The sequence below is a fragment of the Plectropomus leopardus genome, chromosome 19, assembly GCF_026936395.1.
Source record: "Plectropomus leopardus strain MGB_pleo_1.0 chromosome 19, ASM2693639v1, whole genome shotgun sequence".
Taxonomy (NCBI): Eukaryota; Metazoa; Chordata; class Actinopteri; order Perciformes; family Serranidae; genus Plectropomus; species Plectropomus leopardus.
Window position 1 is genome coordinate 25457642 of NC_142194.1, and position 19944 is coordinate 25477585.

Here is a 19944-nt window from a genome sequence, read left to right on the forward strand (position 1 = left end):
AAAAAAGGCCCAGAGGGAAGGAGTTTGTATGTATGATGATACAGAAGTTTATGTTTTTTGTTTCCTGATCAAAAAGCCTATGGGATTTTTCCATTGGATTTTTGAATTATTAAATGGATTATTCATTTTGTCTATCCATCCATCCATTTTCTTCCGCTTATCCAGCGGCCCCATTGCTAAGAATTTGAAAAATTCAATGGCCTCAAGTAGAAGATGCTTTGGTTGAACATGGCCCCTAATGTTTCTATGCATAATAAGAGGCTACAGCTAGTAACCAGTAAGCTTAGGGATGATATTTTTCTGTTAGTGGAATTCCCTCATCCAAAAGTCTATGGGATTTTTCCATTAGATTTTGGATTACTGTAACAGAAAAGCTCTGTGACAAACAAACGTCTGTTCAGCAAGATAATCTCCTCAATGAATGCCACTTTTCAGATTTTTGAAGCCTAAACGCAATTGCCAGAGCTAAAAAGCTAATGTTAGGCTATGAACGAGTAACACTAAACATGGCCTGACTAAATGTTGCAACTGCATTAAGGCTGTAAAGCCATGTTTGGTGCAGCTCGTTGATGACGTTCAGGAGTCTTGCTTAGCCACTTGCTAGCAACTCTCACAAAAAAGCTTCAAAATGCTCAAGTGGGGCATTTACTCTTATATTTTATGCCATAAAGCAAAATGTGAAGATCTTTAAAGCTTGTGTTAACCACAGACCTTATCTCAGACATTTAAGCAAAAACAAAAACAAAAAAAGCCACCGAGTTCAAGATGATGCCAACATGTTGTTGGTTCTGAACACACACACACACACACACACACACACACACACACACACGAATATCGTAAGAATAAACAGAGACGATACTTCAAAATAAAAGCTCTGTGCTGGAAATTCACTGTACTTCAAAATATAGTGTTTTTTGCAAACTTGACACATTCCCAAGTCACTTGTGGCCCATTCAGAATGGACCCATGACCCACTTTTGGACCATGACCCACCAGTTGGGAATTACTGTTTTAGACAACTGTGGGTGGTCTAAATATAGCAAAAGAACATCCAGAGGACAGATCAGGTTGACAGACAAAGGAGCAACACTCCAGAAAGCAAATTAACAAGCTTCTTGCTTTGTCACCACTTTGCTGCAGTTGTTTTCAATCTTCCCCTCACTTTCTGCTTCCTGCGCCTGCAGCACAAACTGACGGGGCAAGTCAGCAGGCGGCCAGAGCCAAACCTCTGCCATTTCATCTCGCTATGCCCATAGGCAGGGACATTTCTGAGCGAGCTGGCAGCCGAGCGCTCATTCATATCGGGTTATCAGTGTCTGTCAGTTTTGGCATGTTGTAGAGACAAAGGCAGTGTGTGTATGGCATCGGTATGGTAATTGGAGAAAAAGACATTGAGAAATGCAAACCGCAACTTCTCTGCAAAATATCAAGCCGCAGTGTGTGTGTGTGTGTGTGTGTGTGTGTGTGTGAGGCAAGAGATGTGTTGCTGCCAGGGATCTGTGAGTGCTTTCATGGTGCTGTACTGTGTGGTGTCAGTCTAAGTAAGAAATTAGGGGTAAAAACCTTCTGCTGACATCTTTATTAATGAGGATCACAAGTTTAGACTCAGTGATGGAGATACTGAGACAAAGTTTTAGGGAAAGGACTGAATACAGAAGTGCACCAAGTGAACTGGTTCTCAAAGATGGCACGTGTTCCACTGGTGTTGTGCGAGCTCCCTCTCATGGTATTTGGAGGAATAACCGAAATATATATTCACCGACATGTAACCAGTAACTGACATGTTTGGTATGTGACCTGATAGGTCAACCAGAAAAGGGTCTAATAACATTTGGCTGAAAGGGGGCATATTTCAACCTACCATGGAGGAGTCTGACATACTTCTGTCAATAAATGAAACTCAAATGAAGACACTTTACCTCAAAATAAGAAGGTAATTTGTGAAAACACATTTTGATACAAGTGTAACTTTTATACAATAGGTTTGATTGCCTTGAGTTTTCATATAATACCAAGACAGTACACAAGTATTGTTCTTCCTTTGTTTTGTTTTTTTAATAAAGGCATTATCATAATTCATATTTTGGTGGTACAGAATTCAAGTTTTAATAGATTTGGTTCACAAAAGAATCACAAAATTAACTGAGCAAACTTCCCTAGATGAAACAGTTCTTTTAAAAAGTAGCTTAAATAATGGTACAGTACAAAAATAAGTGGGTTTATCACAAAAGCGTATTTTCTTTGTTATGAGGAAAGTACAGTGGCACAGTATTTTTGCTTTGTAGAAAAAGTAAAAATAAAAAAAGTTCCTCCTTTTTTGTCGTCATTTATTTTGCAGCAGACAGCCGATTAGAAAATGATACATTCACTGGCTTTCTTCATCCCACTGGCAGAAGGCACTAAAGAGCAGACTTGGATCAACTAGTGTTTACACATATGGCTTGTTTTTTCCAATTTGGGTTTCAGAAGGGACGTGTGCTGCCCCAGACAAAAAAGTCAGTGCCAGGAACTTAAGACAATCACAGCGGAGCGTGAAAATGTCCCGATGTGTGTTCAGACAAACACTACAAATGTTTGCAACTGCTAACTGATCCACGTCTGCAAAGGAGTTGAGGCTTAATTCAAACCAGCAGTAAATGCCCTGAAAACAATACCAAGTGCACATAAACGGTACTCTTCAGTTCCACTGTTGGCTTTGAAATGCAGCGTTGGACTGAACTGAGCTCATCCTCAACCCTGTTTGGAACGTCGGGGTAAAAGGCGCCTCTACTGTGTCAGTCCTGCGTCTTTAGCCATGCCGTAGAAAATTCCTCTCTGTGATATGAGGTTTGTCGGAGTGTCAAACTCTGCAATCTGTCCCTTGTCCAACACCAGAACTCTGCAAGAAGACAGAGAAGAGAAGGAGTCATTGACAAAGCCGGGACACTTTTTAGAAAAATGTTAAATACATCTACACAGACAATTAAAGGACCCTTAATGTAAAAATTCAGATTTCCGTGTCTTTTTTTTATTAAACAAGCAGTTATAGGTGCTATTTTATACTGTGAAAGTATCAAAACACCAAATCAATGGACAAATGCACACCGCCCATATTCAGAAACTATCCCTTTAACCCTTGTAACCTGGAGCCACATCAATTTCCTTTTAAACACCTTTCATAATTTTTTTTTTTTTAACTTTGAACCCCGAGCAAATTTCTTTCAAAAAAACAGAAAAACATGGGTAAAAAGGCAATGAGGAACTTGGTAAGAAAGTGAGTTAAATTAGATCTTGGACACTCCCAAATGTAAACTCTTTCCCGACATGTAACGTTGCTGTCTTCATGGATCTGTTGAAGTAATGGCTTTTTATCCTTCAGACAGAAGTGTCCCGCACATAAATAACCGTCATGACTTCATCAAACATGACAGCACTGGAAACGAGCCACGATGGTTGCACAATATTTGGCAGCAGGGGTGCCTGAGGGAGCAGTGTCACCGCTAGGACAGCTGTGAGCAGAAAAGTTATGATTTCAAGGAAGAACAGTGTTCTTTGCTGTCACAGCCTTCATCCCTGATGGATTTTAAAACCTATCTTGCAGGTGAAACATTATTTAATGGCTATTTTGAGTGCAAAGGTCACTCACTTCCTCACATGTGATCATTTATGGACAGCAGCTTCTACTGCTGATTCTGCATAGTCCAACAGAGCACAAACATAATTAAAAGACATTAAGATTGCTTCATATTTATGTTTTCATGTGGTTTGCAAGAGGTTTAGAAGTTTAGAATGTTTCTAGGATTTAAGGACATTTTGGGAATTTGAGGGCATTTCTAGGATTTTAGGATGTTAAGCAGATTTTAGGAAATTTCAAGGATTTTATGATGTTTCAAGGATTATAGGACATTTCTGGTATTTTAGGATGTTTCTAGGATTTTAGGAAAATTTGCCAAATTTTAAAACATTTCTCGGATTTTAGGACATCTCTGAGATTTTAGCAGGTCCCTAGGATTTTTGGCATTTCTAGGGGTTTAGGGACATTTCTAAGGCTTTGGGACATTCCTGGTATTTTAGGATATGTGTAGATTTTAAGACATGTCTAGGATTTTGGGACTTTTGGGTCTTAGCTAGGACTTTTGTCAGAAGGAGTGGGGGATCCTCCACTGGCACTTTTTTTTAATAAACAAGCTCTTTTTTGATGCTGTTTTATGCACTCTGGCACCTTATTGATACTAAAAGTACAAAAAAAATCCCAATGCGAATCACTTTATTTTTATTAGGAATTAGAAAATGGTTCGGGGACTGCTCCAGCACTCTATCAGGGGCCAGATTTTGCCAGCGGGCCGACAGTTGAGTATCACTGCTTTACAGCATTCATTGTTCTGTGCGTGCTACTTCTAACTGACAGCTGTTGATGGAGAAATTAATTTTAATATTGTTCTTAACAGCATTAAAAATTTAAAGCAAGCAAGCATTAGTGTGTGTGTGTGTGTGTGTGTGTGTGTGTGTGTGTACTTTGTGTAATCCATGATTGTGTTGAGTCTGTGAGCGATGGTGAAGACGGTGCAGTCTTCAAATTGAGTCCGGATGGTGGACTGGATGAGATCGTCTGTCTCCAGGTCGATGGCAGCTGTGGCTTCATCCAGGATGAGGATCCTGGTCTTCCTCAGGAGAGCTCGAGCCAAACACACCAGCTGCCTCTGGCCCACACTGCACACACAACACGGAAAACCCAGAGAACCTTCAGTCAGTCTGCTGACCACAACTGTTCATTCGAACATCAGCTGACTGCATCTGTGTCTGAACCCACCTGAGGTTCTCTCCTCCCTCTGAACACTCTAGCTCCAGTTTTGCCGGCTGGTTGCTGACAAACCTTTGGAGGTGAGAAAGTTCCAGAGCCGTCCAAATCTCCTCATCACTGTACTTGTCAAAGGGGTCCAGGTTCATCTTCAGTGTGCCTGAGAACAGCACAGGCTCCTGCAGCACACAAAACACTTCACAGGTTTGAAAAAGAACCAGATACAAACCCGACCAGAAAAATGCTTTTTTTTGTTTCTTTGACTCGTTAGTAGTTTATCAGTAGTTATCATGACAAAGGCAGCACACACCAGATCCACTCCTTCTTTCCTCACCTGTCACCTGTAGATATATTCACTGTGTAAATCTTTGCCAGAGGAAACTTCTGCTTACTCAGACCTTTGACCTTCAACTGCCAAATTTCAATCAGTTCATTCTTGAGTGCAAGTGGACGTTCGCGCCAAATTTGAGGACACTTCCAAGAGGCCTTCTTGAGATATCGTGTTGACAAGAATGAGATGGACACAAGGTCAAAGGGACCTTGACCTTTGACCACCAATTTCTCATCAGATCATTGTTTTGTCCAAGTGGACAATTGTGTCAAATTTTAAGAAATTCCCTTAAGATGTTCATGAGATATTGTGTTCACAAGAATGAGATGGATGTAAAGTCACAGTGATCTTTGACCTTTGACCACCAAATTCTAATCCGTTTATCACTGGGTCCAAGTTAAACTTTGTGCCAAATTCAAAGAAATTCCCTGAAGGCATTCTTGAAATATCACATTCATGGGAATGGGACAGACAACCACTGTGGAGGCATAAACATGTACTTGGGCTAAAAACTTTTCCTGTGGACCGTGTGTGTGAACGCGTTTGTCTACCTGTGGAATGATGGTGAGTTTGGACCTCAGATCATGCAGGCCTATCTCAGATATCGTCACGTCGTCGATGGTGATCTCTCCCGCTGCAGCTTCGAGCAGTCGGAAGAGGCAGAGCGTCATGGAGGACTTGCCAGCTCCTGTGCGACCCACAATACCAATCTGTAGGAAAGCACACACAGATCTGTGATCAGATAACCCCGCTGACCCGTTAATGCTCAGTCATCGCCTCCCCACAATCTCCCCACCTTCTCTCCTCCTTTGACGTGCAGTGTGAGGTTCTTCAGGACCAGGTCCAGTCCCTCTCGGTACCGCACGCTGTAGTCATGGAACTCCACGTTCCCCTCCGAGGGCCATTCAGGTGGGGGCTTCTTGTCCTCCACCTCCCAGGGGGCCTTTGAACACAGACACAGCATTTCTGACTAGGAAAACTTTCTGAACAACTCATCAGCATGCTTGGCTTTTAGCAGAGCTGATTTGTTTATCACTCCAAAAACTCAAAGAGTTGGAAGCTGTGTGTGCGGAGCCACTGGGAGCTGCCAAACATTTATTTCACCTCTGAGACACTCGAGATGCTCCAAACAAAAGCTTTCGCTAACAGCTCTACCAGCTCTAGAAGGGGCACTCGCTGCGACGGCCGCTGAAAAAGTACACTGTGTACAGTACAAATGCCCTGTTTGTCTCATGCAGCAGAGGGGCCCTTGTTGGCACCAGGTAATGTAACATTTCTGGATCTAGTTATAGTTTATAGGTGCTGTGTTGTTTGAGAACATGACTTGGCAGCAGGACAGTTTTTTGGAATGTGGGTAAATTCCTTCTTTTTAACTGCAGCACAAAGCCAACGCTGTTTTACTTTTCAAAGCAGACACACGCAAAACTTTAGCTTCAGTGGAATATTAGAAAGGGACAGGCATGGACACCACACACACGCACGCACGCACGCACGCACGCACGCACGCACGCACGCACGCACGCACGCACGCACGCACGCACGCACGCACGCACGCACACACACACACACACACACACACACACACACACACACACACACAGAGCACCAGATACCTCCGTCTTGGTCTCACAGTACTCCTTCACTCTCTCCACTGCCACTATGTTGTTCTCCAGATCTGAAGTCATTCGCACCATCCAGTTCAGAGACATGGTCACCTACAAAAACAATACAGCCAAGTGTTGTTTCAATTCCATACACTGTAATACAACCAATAATGCATCTTAAAAAAACAAAAAAAAATAACAACAAAAAAGTTTCAGTAAACAAAACATCCATTTTCTGATTTTTAATGTTTCTCCTATTGTGGCAAAAGAAGACAAAGAGAAATCAAGAAAGTAAAACAAAAAAATACAAAGCAAGAAATGACCTGAAAAAATAAAGCTTAAAAATCATAATAATTCTGTAAAATTATTTTAAATATATAATTACAAATATTTTCTACATCTATTAATCTGGTTTTGTTTTCTTCTTTACTATGCTGATAATACAGCTTTCCCGGTTTTAGTAAAATAAACAGAATGATTGAATTTACTTGCGACTTTAGGCTTTCATTTGAAGTTTTATGGTAAGATGTTGTGTAAAAAGTGAAATGCTACAGACAGATCATATCACAGTAGTTAGACGTGGTGTACCTGAAGAGCGTAGGACACTGACAGACCCACGAGTCCCGGGTTCAGATTCTCCTTTCCGGTCACAGCAAACAGAGCAGCAAACAACACTATGCAGTTTCCAATGAACTCAATGCGCACTCCAAGCCACCTGAGGGACAGAGTGTTACAAGTCAAGTCAAGTCAAGTCAATTTTATTTATAGAGCCCATTATCACAAAACATGGTTTGCCTCAGAGGGCTTTACAGTGTACAACATCCCTCTGCCCTTAGACCCTCACATCACCCAAGGAAAAACTCCCAAAAATAAGGGTTACAGAAGGGTTACAGTTATGAATCAGACCGGGCTAATTAATAACAGGCAAGTCAGAGTGATGCTTGATTACTTACTGCATTTGTTGCATATGTGATCTGTATTATCTTTTTTTGATGGCAAGCCTGTATAATGCTGCACAGTGGAGGAGTTATTGTAGCATCTACTTACTCAATTATTCAGTCTTATCCTCTTACGCTTATGGTATCTTTCAGTATTAATTCTTATAGATAGGTGAAGTAAACAAAACAAAATCTGCTCTCTGAGTTTTTATGATTTCCACTGACAGGTTTAAGCAATATTACAGGATTTTACTCAAAATATGACTGCATGGTATTATTTATTGTGACATCGGAGACTGGAGCGCAGCTGCTGTTCTGCTGAGCTGAAACAGGACACTTACCTGTTGGACACTATACCAGGGTAGTAACTCTTTTGGTTTTCATCCACTTTCATATCACTCATCAGAACAAAGGCAGAGTGTCTGCCATAGGCTCGGATTACACTAGATCCAGTGACGGTCTCAGAGAAATGGGAGTATATGGGAGAGCGGCTGACTGACTCCATACGCTTTAGCTGTCGAGACGTGGCAACGTAAAATCTCTACAGGGGTTGAGGTGGAGAGAAACAAAACACAGCATTACAACTGAACAAGGTGTCACAGATATTCAAAAAACAATTATGATGCACACAGACGAGCCCACACGCATACGCACTCACACACATGCACAGTAATAAAGAAAGCATGTGTGAACAAAACACCTGCAGGGCTCTTTTGATATTCCAGTTTGGAGATTTTTGATAGGGAGTCTACATTCAAATCAGCTCTCCTGCATTAAGCTCAGGACTGTCTTTCCACTTTACACTGCACATTAAGAGACTGATCATGGAACAAGAAATCCCTTGTTAATAAAATGTGCGCTATGTTAAACTACAGGTGTTTTGTTTTTCATCACACATTTTTAAATGATAAATTCACGGTCTAAAATAATACTACAATTAATACAAAGTAATAAATTACTTTGTGTATACTGTGTATGTGCCTTCATTTCGATTTAGTGGTTGATTTCATTTGCAGAATTTCGACATGAATCATTCAAAGGGAAGCTAAGATTACAGACAAATGATACAGCAAAGATGCAGGCCATGCAGGATGGATGCCAAGACAAAGTTATAGGAGTCATATGAGCTTGTTTTAGTACAGCTGATTTTAGTCAGTTGGAGGCCCAGTTAGTGTAAATGCACACAGACCCTAAATGCTCTATGAATTTCTGTTCTTAACATTTAAGACTACCGGTGCAATTTATTCCATTGATTTGTGACTGATAATTTGAAACGTGAAACGTGTTTAAGAAATGCTTGAAAGCTAAACCCACTCTTTTTTAATCTCAGTCTTCCTGATCCTTAATACTTCATCCCCAAAATGATCAGTTACTCACACCATATCAGTCTGAATTCTTGAAAAAAACTTGCATGCCTCCTTGGTGGATGATGAATCTACCACTGCCTGCATCAGTAGTTTAATGTTGTATCATGTGACTTTGGTAGGTCTGCCCCTTGATAGTCAGAGATTCAAACAATATATATATATAGTTTTACTGTTATTAAGAGGTGGACCACTATGAATACAAATCATCAAAAATAATGATATAATAATAAAAAATATTCTTTGTTCAATATGGAGGCCTCCCTAATTCAATGTAACACAGGGTGAGTGACTGATATACAAATGGTCATTTGAGGGGGTGAACTGTCTCTTTAAGGTAAAGTCAAAAGTCTATAGTTACTATATGAAATGTGCTACTGACTGATGATTGTTTTACTTTATGTGTGTATGCTTGATTAAAAGCAGTTCTGGTTTGCCACACAACTAAAACTGTTTGATCTCTAAGCAGTGGGGTTAAAGGGCTCCAATGATTTTGTGTCCCCTCTGTAAAGTATGGGGCACTCATAAGATTACAAAAAAAGACTGTCAAAACTGAGATATCCTGACTTTTAACTCACTAATATTGGCCAAGCTCCAAAGGCACTGGGTACTTTCAAATTCTGCACCTCCAGTTACTTCTTGCAGGCTTTCTGTAAAGGTCTCAAGCCAAAAGCTGATGATATCTTTTGGGGTAATTTCCTTAACAAAAAAAAACTACCTCCAGGGCCAACAGAAAACATTTTAAGTGTTTCTACAAGCTGAGTAATCCTTAGTGAACAAGGGAATTGAACTTCATGTGTGCAAATGATGGAGTGCCCCTTAAACCAGATGTAATAGCAGAAATCTGCCAGATTGTGCCATCTTGAGGTCAGGTACAGGATTGTTTTGATCACTAGATATTGCATTATCAAATCTAAAATGGCCATTAAAATACTTAAGAAACCCTTAAGTGACCTCCTGCACTCACAAGCTCTTAATCTCACATAATACATTATGTTCAAAGAAGAAGTAGGACCTGTTTGTCTCTAAGTTAGTAAGAATCAGATATTCTATGAATAATTTTTTGCAAGTATATAGCAGAAATTAGTGTTGGGTGATTCTGAGTTTGCCATGTTACTGTTTAGAAAAAAAAAAAAATCAATACTGCAGCCATGAACACTACACACACCACCACTAACAACTTCTGTTTTCCAGCTACCACAGTTCACCCGGCTTTGACACCACAGTCCCCGACAGAAAGAGCTGCTCCTGTAGCAGGAAGAACCTCATAAACCTCAGTGGGCACGAGTTACTGTAGCTGTCTGACAAAGAGGTACATCCTGGCACCTGAGATCTTTGCAGGACAGCAGGTATACTTAGAGAAAGACTCAAGTGGCTGTCACAAAACAACATTTGAGCTCCATGTGTGAATACCTTTAATCTACATACTACAGTTTAACTAGTGAGACTATTTCTGCCTCCAGAGCAGCTCTGCCTCTGAAAATGAACCTAATATACGTACAATTTTAGGTTTGCCCCCCAAAAGACTGACTTCATAGTCGAACTTTAAACAATTATTGGTGTAACCAACTGAACAAAGTGGTGCTGCTAACTAAAGCTTCCACAATCTTTATCTACAACTGGCCACTGAGCCATCAAAGAGACAGTTCACCCCAAAATCAAAAACACATCTTTTCCTCATCCTCTATTTGTCAGTCTAGATTGTTTTGGTGTGAGCTGCCGAGTGTTGGCGATATCAGCCGTAGACATGTCTGCCTTCTCTGAAATATAATGGACCTAGATGGCACCTGGCTTGTGGTGCTCAAAGTGCCAAAAATACATTTGAAAACACAGCAGCAATGTGTCTTTCTAGAAATCATAACCTGGTTACTCAAGATAATCCACAGACCTTGTTGTGAGCATTTTCATGTAAAACTATTTACTTTCTACTGAACTATACCTGCCAACAGTATTCTCACTCTTCCTTTGGTGTGGTAATAAAATTGTCTGGTGTAACTTGTTTGACAGAAAATAGTTCCCAAATAACTGCACAGAAGGAGGCGTGCATCTACTGCTGGCTCATGTAGCACCACTGAGCTAGCCAACATTACAGCTGTTCTAAGAATGAGCCTCTTGTCCCTTGAGTACACTTCCTTTAATGCAGTAATACAATTATCTGGTGTAACTTGGTAGACAGAAAATAATTCCCAAATAACTGTGCAGAAGAAAGTGTGCATCTACTCATGTAGGTTTGTGCTTATGAAAGTGCAAGATGTAAACAGCAATGGCGTTAACTTGCTAACATTACAGCTCAGCTGAGGAGGACACAACTATTGTATACATCTCACACTGTCAGGAGCATGAGCCTCTCCTCCATGAGTAGATGCATTCTTCCTTCTGTTCTGTAATAAAGTTGTCAGATGTAGTTTGGTAGAAAGAAAACAGTTCAACATGAAACAGCTCACAACGTGGTCTGTGGATTATCTTTGGTCATGATTTCTGGAAAGAGATATAGCTTTTTAGTTTTTCAGATAGTTTTTTTTTTGGCGCTTTAAGCACCACAAGCCGGGTGTCATCTAGTTCAATCACTTTCAAAAGAAGGCAGACATCGCTACAGCCGATACTTCCAATACTAGGCAACTCACACCAAAACAATATAGACTGATAAATAGCACTAATGTTAAGAGTGAAAATATGTATTTTTGATTTTGGAGTTAACTGTCCCTTTAAAGCACCAGCCAGCTATGTCTACTGGACTAACAGACACCAAACTATACGCTGTACCTACAGCGCTAAAAAAACACAGTGACCGCTCCAACCACATGCAACAGTCTACCAGCACACACACTCTCAGACATGCAAGTTGTATTAATGAGTTAGCAGACTCGTTTCCTATTTACCTGAACCCACCAATAGAACACCATTAACGGGGCTATGACTATGAGGAACATTGGGGTGAGGGCAGAGCATATGAGCAGCACATTCAGTGTGTACCAGAAAGTGCGCATCCATATGTCAATATTATCTGGGATGTGGGAGTCTATAGCATCCACGTCTTTGCTGAAGCGGTTTAGTAACCGCCCAGTGGGGTTGCTCTCGAAGAAGGCCTGCGGAGCACGCAAGACCCCCTGAAGCATGTTGCTGTGAGTAAGCTTGGCCGCCCGCAGCATACTGTAGGCCCGGCACAACAGGCAGTTAACCAACAACAGCAAACCTGCGAGAAGGGGGGAGGGGAGGGGGAGGGGTCAAGTGTGACAACACAACAACACCTGCGTTAAATGGATAAGGGCCCGTTCCTAATGTCTATTGACAGTTTGGTCAAGACAAACAGAAAACATGAGATGCATCACTTCTTGTGTGCTGGCACAGTTCCCTAAAAGTAGAGGGGGGAATCAGTTCAAAAGTGGTACAGCACAACGTTGGTATCAGAAAATAAACTTTTATCAACCTCCACCACTGTATCCCTGATTGATCACTTGTAATTCATATGGCCACCCACAGGAATGTAAATGTGATTCCGTCATCTGCATCCAAGCACTTGCACCTCAGATACATCAAAGCTGTGCTTGTAATCAGAAAACTGACAAATATTTATGATTCAAGCTTGCATTGGCTATCCAAGATGTTAAGCAACTGTCTATGAAATGGACTAATGCAGCTAAAAGTTGTGTGACACCGTGGTTCGTGTGGCATGGAGTAAGTGTGCAGACATTACCTTTTTTCTCATGCACCGTTTTTCGATAGTCTTGCACCTACGTGATGTGTGTATAACTACCCTCCATCAGCTTACCCTCTATTTTTACCTACTTTCCCCAGATGAGAAGAATATGTGTCACTGTCTTCTTTTACACTTGTCATCAAACCGTAACCTCTGAATAAATATGATTCTAAAAATAAATATTATTTAAAACTGAGGCGAGATATTCACAGATACTATTCCAGCTCAATTTAGACCTGCTCCATTTTCCTGTGACAGCTAAAAAACAAAAATACACATTTACAGGCTGCACATTACACACCCTCAATCCCTATCACAACAGGTCTACAATGAAAACCAATTGTGCTAACCTTGATCCACCACTAGAGGGAGGTTATAGATCACTAAAGATCATTAGTGTAAAACCTGAGCTGAGAGGAACTTTTATTTTAATGTTAGTATATTGTGTGCATGTTGGGGCCCAGCTGTATAGGTCAACCTGATAGTGTATGTCTTTGTGGTTGTGTGGAAGAGTGTGTGGAAGGGGGCTCATCACAGACAACATCACAGGCTATGGAGCTGAAACTGGAAGGTTAATAAAGCTGCTGCTCCAACATGCATGCGGCATGCCATCCCAAGGAAGAGGACATTTGCAAAGAAAAGGGGGGAAGAAGAGGAGGATCTTCAGCTCCGAGTACCTGCACAAAGATGTATGTGAAAGCCAGTGGCACTATGACAACGGCAAAGATGGGTGTGCTGGAAACGATAACAATCATGGTGGAGAGAGAAACGAAGAAGGTGCCCAGGAACATGAGCACGGTGGCTGGGAGAGCCTCGTCGATGACGAAGATGTCCTTGGAGAAGCGGTTGATGACGCGTCCTATGGGCGTGGTATCAAAGAAAGACTGGGGCGTGTGAAGTTTGTTGGTGAGCAGGTTAAAGTGCAGCTTCCTGGCTGCGCCGATGTTCCCCATGGCTAGTGTGAATGAAGAGATCATGACCAGAATACCTGGGATGGGGATGAATCAGGGGGGTGAGAGTGGAGGAAAAAGGTATTGGAGAGCAAGGTTTAATTGTGGATTGAAGCAGCAATGGAGGAGATGCAGTTGGCATCTGTCTGCTAAAAAGAACAACCACAGCCACCTAAATGTCCTCTTGCCCGAAGCACCTCTCCAGTAAGCTGATTGGAAAAAAAAACTTTGAACTGTAAAGCAAAAAATGTTTATTTCCACAAAGTCTTCATCAAGAAGCTGCTGTGTGGGAGGAAGCTGCATTTGGAATCAAAGTTTGCATCACATAAAACCCAAAAACACCTCTTTGCAAAGGACAGTTTCTATAAAATTAATGCATAATCATGAAAGGGACTCCACTTCAAAAATTACCGTTTTTTTTTTTTTATGACGCTCAGTGTTTCTTACCTTGTGCAATGCCCAGTGCTGCGTACACCCCCACCCTCATATCAACATTCTCCTTAGTCTGATTTCTCGAGGCGTCGTTGGTCCACTGGCTGAGCCAGATGTTCGCTCCGATGGCGGCTGCGCTCTGGCAGCCGTACAGGAAGCAGATGAGCACTGACAGGAGAGGTCCCACCGCCTTGGCGTACTCCAGGTACACCTTTGTTTTCACCTGGTTGTAAGTGACAGTGTTCAGCTCAGCGACAGCGGTATAATGAGAAAAAAGTACAGATTTGGGACAAAATATACTTTGTGAATGAGATGATCTGAAGGTTTGAAAGAACATATTTTAATGACATCAGTACAGATGAGTATTAGGATCAGGTATAAGGGAAAAAAGAGAGATGGAATATTTTTTAAAAACTTAACTTAAAAACTGTATTACAAGAGTGAAGTCTGAATATTGAGAATAAGATTGCAGTCTCAGTATTTGCACAAGGAGTAAGAAAAAATAATTGCAAGGAATGAAGTTGGAATGAAAAAACTTGACATTCCAAGAATACAGATGAACTTTTGAGAATAAATCGAACTACACATGTTAGAGCATGTGGCTATTGTTTAGGTTTTTTGAATTATCCATAGTCAGTATTACATACAGTAGATGTCAGATGGCACGCCCCCGGTTTGGAGAAATAGGCCGAAGTTCAACATGGAAGCTAATCAATCTGCTGTGGAGGGGTCAACAACAAAACATATTTTAGCAACCTAAAAAAAAATCAATATTAATTTGAGTGTATGATATACTAAGAGTATTTTCACCGCTTTACCTTTCCTTCAGATAGCCTGTTTTGACAGAGAAGCTGTTAACAGCTTTAGTTACACATCTATGCTCTCATCAAAGCCACCAGACTCTATTGAGCCATCTTACCTCGCTGGTGGGACTTTTTTTAGGTGGCTAAAATGTGTTTCGTCACTTACCAATCCACAGCAGTAAACAGCTTAGTATCTATGTCATACTTCAGCCTGCTTCTCTAAAGCGAGGTCATGCCGATTGCAGTTGACTGTATGTAATACACAGACTGTAGATTAGTACTTCATACAACCCCACTTCAAAAATCGTAACTATCCACAGTATAAAAAGCATCCAGCACTCGTTATTTTATCCATCGTTTTAGGTGTTATGCCCCCTGCAATGGATAAAAAGGATGAATATTAACTCCTAACAAGCCACTGCAGCTTTGTATTCCTTCTAGACCTGTCTCTAAAGTCTGTTAGTCAAAGAAAAATGGACAGTTAGAGAAAAAGTTCATGAGAAAAGACTGACCCTGCCTGTTTCCGCGGTCTCTGCCTGGATGAGTTTCTGCAACTCATGTGGTTTCTTCTTCTCTTCTGAGTGTTTCCTCTGACTGCAGCCATGTCTCCTCACTGAGCGTGTTTTCTCTCCCTCTGACGAAATGATGCTGATCTGCCTGTAAAGGGAGATCATGTCCATGCATGGTACTTATTTGGAGGATGTTAAAGTTCCATCAGAAAGGCACTCAAGACTATGTCTCTTGTGTGGGTTGTATGACCAATGACGATGCTCCCCTGTCCAAATTATATTAACCCTTTGAAACCTAAGCAAATTAGCTTGATTTAGCTTGAAAGTGCTTAAAAATCATACATATAGAATTTTATGTCATATTTTAAATGTTAGTTAATAATAATAATAATAATAATAATTTATAATTAATTTATTTCTTATCATTTATAATCCTTTAAATATAAGTAAAAAGTACAAGAAAGTAACCTCATAATTAGTTAAAACATTTTTTTAAAGAAAAAGAAATAAACTTAAATTAAAAAAAAAACAACAACAAAGAAAAAGACCAGAAAAGTGCTTAAAAATTAAAACAGTTCTGTAACATAATTTTAAATAATTTAATAATAATTATGATAATTAATTTCCCTAAACATCTTTCCCTAGCTTTTTAAAAATAATACCTTTCTTAAATCTACTAATTTCTTGTGGTTTGTGGAACATTTCTTACCAAGTTGCTAATTGGATTTGTTCCCTTTCCTTCTGAAAGAAATCACACCAGTTTGCTCAGGGTTCAAAAGTTGAAATATTTGTGAATGTCATCTAAAAGCAGCACTAGGAAAGTGATGTTGATCCAGGTTTCAAAGGGTTAACTAATCTTATCCAAAAGAAAAGGGCAGACTATATGACAACACTATCTCAACTTGTTGGTATTACAAAGAAATATTTCCTCTACCTCATGAAATTTCTCTTGGCTTCATTGATCATGGGCTCATTATCCACCATGTCTGTGTGGTTGCTGAGGGCATCGTCAGGGAACAGTTCCTCATCTTCGATTAACTCCTCTGTAAAAACATCGTTAAGAGTAGGTTACACAGCTTTTATTCAAACAAGCTCAGCCATAAAATATGAGCTTTGCGTAATTTAAGAGTAAAGGAAGTGATGCTCCACCTGTGGCCTCTTCCTCCTCTACGATGTCCTCCAGGGCGTAGTTCCTGAGAAACTCTGCGAAGGCTCCGTTCTGTTTGAGCAGCTCCTGGTAGGAGCCCATCTCCGACACCCTGCCCTCCACCATCACCATAATATTGTCCACCTGAGGCAGGAAGCTGATGCCGTGTGTCACTAGGATACGGGTCTGGAGCCAGACAACAAAAGAAACCTTGTTATCTCATAAACTACACACATGGCTATGTCAGAGCAAACCCATCTTATCAGAAACTTTTGTCATAAATATGAAAAACAAACAAAATCATAAAGTGATAAAAGATACAATTTCCTCTCCTGTAAAAAGATAAGATACAACTTCCTCTACTGCAGCGAGATGAAGAGTCTACTGACATGCTAACAGTCCTGTGAGGGTAGATTCAGGCACAGTGGTGCTTTGAGCTTTAGTAATAGTGGTAGTAGTTCATTTAGCTCTGCAGTGTTGTCTTTTTATTCTGCGTTTTGCATGTGATGTGCTTTTTGAGCATAGTTTTATGTAGTATTGTCTGTCTTGTGTCTTGTTCTTTGTATCACTTTATATCATGTGCTATTGTGTGTATCGAGATGAGCACCCAAGATTAGTGTCAACAATTCAGTATCTGACAAAATGTCTAGCCTTCTGTTCCTGAGGTATTATGAAGAGTAACAGCCAGAAAAGTGTTTTGCAGAACATTATGTCACAGTGAAGTTGCCCTGTGACCTTTAAAATATAACACGCTATCATCGTTAGAAATTTGTGTGAAATTTTGTCATAATTAGCGAATGAATTATTGTGTTTTAGACAAAAACATGTTTTGTGAGGTCACAGTAACCTTGATCTTTGACCTTCAACCACCAAATTCTAACCAGTTTGATCTTACGTCTAAGTGGATGTTTGTGCCAAATTTGAGGAGGCTCCCTCAAGGCCTTCTTCCTCGACCTCGACCTTTGACCACCAAAATCTAATCAGTTCATGGTTGACTCCAAGTGAACCTTTGTGCCAAAATTGAAGAAATTCCCCCAATGTGTTCTTGAGATATCACATTCATCAGAATGAGATGGATACAAGGTGACATTAACTTTGACCTTTGACAACCAAAATCTGATCAGTTCATCTTTGATTCTAAGCGGACGTTTGTGCCAAATTTGAAGAGATTCCCTTAAGGTATTGTTGAGATATCATGTTCATGAAAATGAACAGATGCAATTTCACAGTTACCTTGACCTTTGATCTATTACCACAAAAAATCTAATCAGTGCATTGTTGAATCCAAGCAGATATATAATATGCCAAATTATATTTTGTTCATGGGAATAGGACTGACAAACAAATGTACGAACAACCCGAAAACATAATTGCCACAGCTATCACCAGTGGGGATGCATAAAACAATGAAAACCAGGATTAAGCCTCTCCTCACCTTGCCCTTTAGCGCTCCCTCTGGACCGATGAGGTTGTCGAAGATGTGTTTGGCAACGTGGGCGTCAACAGCTGACAGCGGGTCGTCCAGGAGGTAGACATCAGCATCGCTGTACAGAGCTCGAGCCAGACTCACCCTCTGTCTCTGCCCACCTGAGAGGTTGATGCCCTGCAGGGTCAAGACACGTCAGCATCATCACTTTCATCACTGGCCAATCTACCATGTGAATTTTTTAAGCAATATATCAAAAACTACAAAAGATGTTTCTCGACACAAAACATTCATCAAAATGGATGGGAAGCAGGGAGGGGAATCTATGAAAATAAGTACTGATTGGGGACTCCCGGGGTCACGGAGCAAGATGGCAGCATAGAGTAGAGCTCCTGAGTCGACTAGAAAATAATCCCCCCCAAACGGAGGGAAGGAATGATAACTCGATTTCTAAACTGACACGAAATGAGTGGGGGACGAAAGCTGAGAAGTATAAGGAAAAAAACGATGTCCAAAGACCAAGAACACGAGTCGGAAGGCGAGGTGGCAGACGAAGAAAATGGCGAACGCACACAACTCGGCCCGCTGTTAGAGGGACTCACAGCTATCACAAAAGAAATACGGGACCTCAAGAAGGAGATGAAGGAGGACCTCTCAAAATTTAAAGATGATTTCAAAGAGGACGTGAGGCGAGAGTTCGCTGGCTTTAAAGAGGAAATGAACCGAAAACTGGCACAAAACATTGCAGAAATACAACAACAGCGGCAAGATATTACTGAAGCGCAGGGCCGGATTACAGAGTTGGAAGAGTGGAACAACGAAGCCAAAGAAGTCATCTTAACTCTTTGCAAACAACAAATGCAGCTACAAGAAAAGCTGACAGAAGTGGAAGGACACGGAAGACGCTGTAATATGCAAATTTATAATGTGGCTGAACAGGACAATGAATCTGTACCAGAATTGGTGAAGGGTCTTTTACTCTGGGAACTAGCTTTACCGGAGGGAACTGACCTACACATACAGCGAGCACACAGAAGTCTTGGAAAGAAACCACCACCGGGAGCAGCTCTGAGATCCATAGTGGTCAACTTTCTGAAATACGAGACCAAAGAAAACATTCTGGCTAAAGCATGGAAAAAGAAAATAGAAGACGATGGGAGACAGATATTTTTTGACCATGATTATCCCACCGAGGTGATGAAGAAACGTAAATCCTACTCGGAGATTAAAAAGACTCTGAAAGACAAAAAAATTCGCTTCCAGACACCACTGAGCAGAATAAGAATCCACTGGTCAGATGGGCCCAAGATCTATAACAGCGCCGAAGATGCAGCACGAGACATGAGGAGAAGAGGGCTGGAGATACAGGTGAGGCATGACAGCGGAGCCTCCCTGGAGGAGAGAATCCAGAGAGCGTCACCATGGCACCGCGTTGGAGAGAGGTGGAGGACAAATGGGGGAGCTGCCGCTTTGGAGGAATTCAGCCAAGATGCAGGGAACCGAGCGAGAGAAAAGCTGCAAGAGTTTAAAAGATGAATAGATGGCGAAGATAAGGTCAATGGAGATCCGGATGTAAGGAGGGAGGATAAGGGGGGTCCCCGGGAAATACAAAGGAACCAACTCTCCTGTTTTTAAGTTAAAGTTTGTTACTCACCCAGAGGCTGGGTGAGTAATCATAATTACTACATCTGAGCAAAGAAGTTATTTACAAGGAGACGATTTGATTTATAGTCTATCTGGGGCTTAATTTTCATTCCCCCTCCCCTCCCAAGCATAAGACTTCTCTGATAAAGGTTTATATAAGAATCGACAGGGGACATTAACAAACAATTGACTGTTGGACTTATCTAGTATGAGGGGGAGGTCTATTTCAGATCTACCCCAAATCACTAGGGGGGGGGCCTTTGTACACAAAAGGTTATCCCTCACTCCTACCAACAGGGAGACAGGGCCTGTGGGGATC

The 19944-nt window shown here is 41.1% G+C and overlaps 1 protein-coding gene across 2 annotated transcripts in view; it reads right to left on the reverse strand.

Annotated features, from left to right (window-relative positions):
• Positions 1-2033: 2033 nt before the first annotated feature.
• Positions 2034-19944, reverse strand: part of abcc3 (ATP-binding cassette, sub-family C (CFTR/MRP), member 3) — a 67108-nt gene continuing 49197 nt past the window's right edge. Inside the window, exons 18-31 of one of the 2 annotated variants that reach the window (XM_088070331.1) lie at positions 17991-18158; positions 16558-16741; positions 16343-16451; positions 15412-15556; positions 14112-14319; positions 11897-12210; positions 7995-8194; positions 7304-7430; positions 6725-6826; positions 5908-6054; positions 5663-5821; positions 4793-4959; positions 4498-4692; positions 2034-2881 (exon numbers count right to left, since the gene is read on the reverse strand). In XM_088070331.1, the coding sequence (XP_087926457.1) occupies positions 2770-2881; positions 4498-4692; positions 4793-4959; positions 5663-5821; positions 5908-6054; positions 6725-6826; positions 7304-7430; positions 7995-8194; positions 11897-12210; positions 14112-14319; positions 15412-15556; positions 16343-16451; positions 16558-16741; positions 17991-18158 (2337 nt within the window). In that variant the 3' untranslated portion in view covers positions 2034-2769. Of the gene's footprint in view, positions 2882-4497; positions 4693-4792; positions 4960-5662; positions 5822-5907; positions 6055-6724; positions 6827-7303; positions 7431-7994; positions 8195-11896; positions 12211-13391; positions 13703-14111; positions 14320-15411; positions 15557-16342; positions 16452-16557; positions 16742-17990; positions 18159-19944 lie in introns of both variants that reach the window. The other variant, XM_088070332.1, reaches the window with a different exon arrangement.